The 7,232-nt window shown below is 36.9% G+C and overlaps 1 protein-coding gene across 1 annotated transcript; it reads left to right on the top strand.

Moving 5' to 3' along the window:
* The first annotated feature begins 601 nt into the window (after nt 1-601).
* On the top strand, nt 602-6,940 carry rab23 (RAB23, member RAS oncogene family). Its single transcript, XM_071480861.1, has 7 exons — nt 602-1,005; nt 3,289-3,522; nt 3,859-3,944; nt 4,252-4,408; nt 4,556-4,638; nt 4,738-4,830; nt 4,928-6,940. Exons 2-7 carry the CDS (start codon nt 3,368-3,370, stop codon nt 5,059-5,061), a joined length of 708 nt encoding a protein of 235 aa, XP_071336962.1. The 5' UTR covers nt 602-1,005; nt 3,289-3,367; the 3' UTR covers nt 5,062-6,940.
* Nucleotides 6,941-7,232: the final 292 nt, after the last annotated feature.

Here is a 7,232-nt window from a genome sequence, read left to right as displayed (position 1 = left end):
ATATATATATATATATATATATATATATATGAAGTAAATGTATACTTCTTACATTTCAGAGGAAACAATTCCACTTATTGTGGTTCAATTTTAATTAATTAATGTATTCATTATTATTATTATTATTATCATTATTATCATTATTATTATTATTATTATTATTGTTATTATTGTTATTATATTGTACAGATAGAATGCAGTTATAACCCGAGAAATTATTGCTTCAATTGTACGATCATTTTAGAGGCTGCCTTTTGTGCCTATGTTTTGTTTTGTGGTTTTTATTCGTACTGGAATATTATGTCGGTATTTTTATTTCATTAAAGGAACTGAATACTTCTCTCACCACTGAGAATAGCGGATTGGTTTGAGCTAGCCACAGAGATAAAAAAAAAAAAAAATTAAAAAAAAAAACCCCCAAACAACACAGATGATAGTTGTGGAGAAAAAAAATCAATATCAGGAAGGAGTTATTATAGATGTTATGCTCTAGAACTACAAATGTTCCCAAGACCCCGACGTCGGGACGTGTGCTTCATGTGACCTCTCTTGCGTTGTGCACTCTTTGGCTCTGCTGCTTAGCAACAAACATTAGCGAGCTAGCCAGTTGCCAGGTTAGCTATTCTCATGCGCAACGTTAGTTAGCTGGAGCGCAGGCTCGCCGACAGACAGTAATGCTGATAGATGGTAATCTCCATCCCGTAAATGTGACATATTTAAATCGGTTGTCGACGATAATGAAACTTTATCTGCCCCTTTGAAGCGGAGACCACTGGCCCCGTGCAGACATTAGCTAGATATCATTAACGGGCGGAGCGGAGGGTTCTTTTCTCTGGGAAAAGTGGCTAACCTTAGCTAGGTAACCTTACCACCAGAGTCACTAGCGTCTCCTCTAGTCTCAGAGAAGAGCCGGGGGAGGCTGTAGCTATGTGATTGTAGGACAACTGGCTGGTTCGCTCATCTAATGTTGGCGGACACCGGATGAGACCTAACGTGATTTTACAGGTAAGGAGTTGCTCGCTCAGTGGGTTTGCTAGCTTTTAATTCTTACTGGCCAGCACCGTTTCCTTCATTCAGCTTTCACGGACTACACCAGCAGCTGCTCGGTACTTACAGCTGCTATTCAACAGGTCATGCCTTGAAGGCGAGGGAGTCTGATTTGGGCTAAAAAAAACAATTAAAAAAAAAAAAAAACAATGAAAAGTTTACTACCACCTTAATTCCACTCACAGACTTTGATACTACACTGCCTACAGCAACAGTAAACCTCGACAGAAAGGAGTTGTTACATCTCATACCATGATAATATTCCTATTCTCCCTGTGCCCTAAAATACTGGCTTTATGAGTGCCCCGCCTTGAGGCCTGGTTAAAGTAGCTGTAAGTCTGTGAAGATGACTCACTGATTTGGGGGGGAGGTGTATTATCTTCTACATACTTAACAGGGTTCTTTTATATGTGCATTGCAATGAACAAGATACCCTCCCCTGTTGGCCTGTCATGTAAAAGACAGGCCTATATTTCAGATCCTCTGGTAATAAAGGGGTAATGATCTCATTGTAGGTGGCAAAATATGATAACCCTCAATGAAGACCCTCAATATAGTTGGGATAGTTGTCCGTGCAGGTATGGAAAATGATCTGTTTGACTGTATAATTTGTGGTGATCATACTGGAGTTGGCTTTAATGGAGAGTCAAACTGGAACTGTCATTTTCAGCTGGCATTTTCAGTTAATTTATAAATCACTGTGATCATTGTCTGATGTATTGCTTTGTTTTGTTATAATTTACCACATGTTGTGTAACACAAGATTACACTTGTAGACATTAAATATTTGATCAACATTGTTATTTATGTTATTAGCATATTTTTTTTCATTATGTGTTAGCAGACCATTCAAGACTAGTGGTCAGCTCTTCTACAGTTAGAAATTGCATTGTCCTGTGGTCTATAATTATGTCAAAAATGAATAAAATGAATTTAAACTGCAAGTCTAGAAATGATTAGAAAGAAGGGGGGTCCTGAGTCTTCACCTAACATGAGTTAGGTCAAGTGTATTGTATGAACTTAACATGAAAAGAGTCTACAGATAAAGAGCAGGCTGTTTTGTTTTAAGCCATGTTTTGATTGCGTCATAACGACTGCTCCAATACATATTGTGACAGACAGGCTGTTGGACACCATAGTCACACAGTAGGTTGTCAGCGTCCATTGGGAACAGCTTTCCCACAATATGTTGTTTAGCATTGCACTCAGCAGCCACACACATATAACTGTGGAGGACCCCGTTGCTATGCAGAGTCTGCTGCTCTCAGTGCTAATGGAAGAATAAACACATTGCATGGCCGCTCCAAACAAATTCCCTGTAAAATTTACAACCGTTTGTTCAATTTAAGCACACACATAATAGTTAAAAGGGCAATTCCAGTTATTGTGTATATAGTCATTTATTAGAGTGTACCTTGCCCTTAATTAAATTCTTATGGTAACCTGAAGTTATAAAATCTCAAAGTGGATGAGCTATAAAAATTTGAATTGGATACTTTTAAAGTTTTGACTGTTGGCTAAACAGAAGAGGCTTTATGCTTTATGCTCTTGTAATTTGTCATTTTGTTGATATTTTTGACAAACAGTAGGGTCCAGAAGAGGTTTGAGACTTTTAGCCCCCACTCCATACTGTACAGAAAAGATTATTTGAAAAATAAGATTAGTCAATAACAAAAAGAAATGTTGCAGCCCTAGTAACCTGTAATATAAAGGTACTGGTTGTACTGGATAAGAAATACGTTTCAGAAAAGTTGACTACTTACACCTTTATCTGTCCAGTTTAATCAGAGCTGCCTTTTGGTGGAAAAAGTGCTGAGCTGGGATGCTTCAGATGAGATGGCATGTAATTACTGATCTCTACATATTTATATCTTAGAACAGTTATTATAAATCATATTAGGGGATTTGTATTAACAGATAGGTCAAAGATGAGCAGAAGTTTTGTAGTTTCACAGATCTCACACATGGATCAATGAGTTTGATCAGTTTGGTGTCTAATAAAAACTAGAATAGTTTAATTGTAACAGTTTGTCTGATAACATCAAGTAGAAATTCATGTTGAAGAAAGAGAAATCTTTAACTGACACTGACAGGAGGACTTCAAATGACGTGTGCAGTCACAAGACAGTATTTGCAATTGTGCAATATTGCACTTGTGTTGCTGTCTCTGCTGGAAATATTTTACTTATAGTATCTAAACATGTGCCACATGTCAATGTTTTGTTTATTTTATGCTTTCAGGTGGTATATATGTCCGTGTCACATCACTGAAATTACCCGGGCAGAGTGGAACTGAGAAAATCAGCTAGACATCGCCAACATGTTGGAGGAGGACATGGAAGTGGCCATCAAAGTGGTCGTAGTCGGCAATGGAGCTGTTGGAAAGTCTAGTATGATCCAACGTTACTGCAAGGGCATCTTCACTAAGGACTACAAAAAGACCATTGGAGTGGACTTCCTGGAAAGGCAGATACTGTAAGCAGCTTGTTTCACAGAGGTTCTCGTTCCTCTATCAGTTGGATCTTGTGTTTAAAGTGGCTGCTGGCCTCTGATGTGCCGCATATTTTGTATTTTTTAAAGTTATTGTAAAGTTGACATGAAAATTGCAATTTCACTCATTTCATTCATAAGAATTTTGTAGTCTATAATAATGAAGATCCCATAAAGTGCATAAATTAATATTGATTTAATATAAGGAAGGTAAAATGTTAAAAATAAGATAAAATGTTAAAAATGGCTAGATGGGTAGGAAATTGCAATGCCAACTAGGAATTATTATACTGTTCCCTCATTACCTGCTCATTGTTTTAGTGTAAATGACGAAGAGGTCCGACTAATGTTGTGGGACACCGCTGGGCAGGAGGAGTTTGACGCAATCACCAAGGCCTATTATCGTGGTAAGACCCCCACAACTGTGACAAATATAACACTGTTGCTTTGGGTCACTGACCTCACTGACAGCTGAGATGGACAGATTTTATGGTTTAGTGGCAGCTCAGCATTTTATCATAGCAAACACCACTGCAAACATGCCTAAAAAGTGAATTTCCACTAAGGCTGTTCTGAAGTTGACAGACATTTTACATCCTCAAGGAGGGTGAATTCTGTATCATACTTACTGTATATCAGAATAAAGTCTTTATTCTTTTTTGCGAAGAGTTGTAAACATGAATTGTTGTCTTGGTGTGCTGTCCTGCATTCCAGGTGCGCAAGCGTGTGTGCTAGTCTTCTCTACCACAGACAGGGAGTCGTATCAGGCTATTGACAGCTGGAGGGAGAAGGTGGAGGCAGAGGTTGGAGATATTCCCACAGTTCTAGTGCAAAACAAAATTGACCTCCTGGAAGAAACTGTTATAAAGAAGTAAGTTTTTGTTTGTTTTGTTTTTTTGTAAAAATCACAGTGGAACAGTAAAGCAGTTGAATGTTAAGCGCAAATAGTCATGTGAAATGTAATTAAAGTAGTATACCTGACCAAGAATTCATGATATGTATTTTCTTTACTTTGCAGCGAGGAGGCAGAAGCTTTGGCTAAAAGGCTTAAACTGCGATTTTATCGAGCTTCAGTAAAAGAGGACCTTAATGTCAATGAGGGTAGGTTACTGAAAATATGGACAGCTGCTCTTATACAAGTGAAACTTGAAAATTCTGAATGCTACTTTCATAACATTTCTGCTGGTTCTTTCTTTATAGTTTTTAAGTACTTAGCTGAGAAATATCTTCAGCGACTCAAACAGCAAACAGCAGAAGAGACAGAGGTGGTCCACACAACAAGCAATAAAATAGGTAAGAAATCTCCCTGCAAATCATCTTTGATGTTACATTTTAAGTGTTTTTTTTTTTAAGTAAGGTGACATTACTCATATATTGTGTTTTTCCAAAGGTGTTTTTAATACCACAAGTAGTAATGTCTGCAACCAGAGCTCCAGCAATGGCAGAGAAGTCATCACTTTGCGACCTAACAAACAAAGGACCAAGAAGAGTAAAAATCCTTTTGGAAGTTGCAGCCTACTCTAGATAGAATCATTTCATTTTAGTGACAGATTATTGTTTCTATCTATTGTCTCATGGACAAAACACTATCAAATCCAGAGTTAATTCTCTGTGCAGAAGTATTTTTGTATGAATCACAATAGTGTTGAGTGACATTTTCACTTAAGTGTTGACATAGTGCCAAATTTCCATTTTCTGAGCTGTAGTAAAATATTAACACTGCAGTGATTTGGCTGTAACATGAAATTAGTAGAACGTGCTCCTATGTATAACCAAATATCAATAACTATTGTCAGAAATAGTCCTCCATGTTTAGTTAACCAAATTCTCAGACTTTGACAAAGTCTAGGACTTTATGACCTAGAACATGGGTTGAATTAATGATACTCTGCTCTTTGAGTTGTCGTACATCAAGTCACAATCAGTTATGGTACTATGTTTTGATTTCACTTGTTTACATTTTACATACTTCATATTTAACTGAGCATTTCCTTTGACTGTGGTGCAACTTTGAGTAACTCACTGGTTAGGCTCAGAGTAATTAAGTTTCAGTTCCGTTATATTGCGTTTTCACTACATTCCTAACATATCGAACACTAAACATTGTACAACAATTTTATTTTTTGGTTTGGCTTCAGTTGTATCTTGTCAGTTATTACTATTTTGTTAATGTCATTCTGCTTCTGTTCAATGGGGAGAAGGGAGGAGTGGGAATAGCTTGGTTGTATCTGCCCTGTGGTGTGGAGTATTGAATAGAATGCAAAGCCTTGCTCTCTGAAGGTGTTACATAAAGCTGAATCAGGGTTGGATATTTTCCTGCTGAACTGCTTGTGTGTGCCTGAATATGCAAGCGAATCCAGTTTCTTCTCACTACACGAGGGTACTCCAAAAATATCTCCCAGTCTAATGCTCAGCTGGGAACAGTATGTTACTGCCTCGTCTGCATCAATCAAGCCTTTTTATAATCATTCTTTCCAAAACTAATTATCTGCAAGGCACCGGTTTACCAAGCACAAAGAAATATGTGGTAGTGTGGATAAGTCTGACTTCAAATCACCTGTCCAAAATGATACATTTCTAAATTAATAATTATGATCCTAAGTATTTACATGAAATTATAATACAGAGGAGATCTGGGATTACATGTAGATGCATGTTTTTGTCTTTTTAAAAGTTTTGTAACTGGTTTCAGATCTGTGTTAGAAGCTTCTACCAGATTCAAATGAAGTGCAGATGGGACTGAATAATTTACCAATGACACTAAGAGTATGTCACATTTCAAGCTGTCTTATTTGTTTGTATGTAAATGCTTTGAAAATAAAGGAGAAGGCGTGGCAACTAATGCATGTAAGCCTTTTTTCCACATCAGTGAATGTTCGACCATGGTTGCAATGCCACAATGCCTTGTCCATGTTTACATTCTCCCCCGCTGACCACCAGTAAGCATTTTAATCCTACTCTTGCTGTTTGTTTAAAACTGCCTGCACATTAAATCTGTAAATAATTCTTGCTCAAGTTTCCTCTTACTTGTAACATTGTGTTTACTTTGCCTTTTTGCTTTTTGACTGAATGGATTTAGCGCACTTTACCATTAAGATGGCATATAATCTTAAAGAACCATAAATTAAAACTAACCATACTTATGTGCTGTCACTCAGGTGTTGTAATAATCTTTGTGTCTTACTGTTTTTTTCGCAAACAACTTCACGAACCAGTTTCACACATTTAGGTGGATAGATAAATCAACATATGTATGCTTACAGTCTGACAAAAACAACTCTCACTGTTGGATTTTTGTTTTAACATTTACAAATGTATCATGCAACTGTGGACCTGATGTTAAGTTTGGGGGGAAAGTTGATGGTAAACTGACTTAAATAAAACTTTACTTTTTTCTTGGTCATCCAGTGTGTCATTTCAAATTGGTGTACTTTCCTGTCAAGACAATCCTTTAACCAGAAATTGACATTAAAAAATGTTGCCGCTTATGGTCAGAGTTAACAAAATGAAATAATCACAAAAGTGTAAACTTTGTTGTTAACAGATGAAGAATTGTGTAGTAACCAAGATGGGTGTGGAAGTTTAGTCTTGACCTTGCAAACAGGAGTTTAACAGAAAAATAAATATCTTCATCTACTTTCAAAATATCTCTTATGCCAACAGGATACAGTCTATAGACTAACATGTATGTAATC

Source organism: Trachinotus anak, unplaced genomic scaffold (assembly GCF_046630095.1).
Source record: "Trachinotus anak isolate AG129_WGS33_773 ecotype Australia unplaced genomic scaffold, CSIRO_AGI_Tana_v1 ptg000007l, whole genome shotgun sequence".
Classification (NCBI taxonomy): Eukaryota; Metazoa; Chordata; class Actinopteri; order Carangiformes; family Carangidae; genus Trachinotus; species Trachinotus anak.
This window is presented reverse-complemented; position numbering and strand designations above follow the sequence as displayed.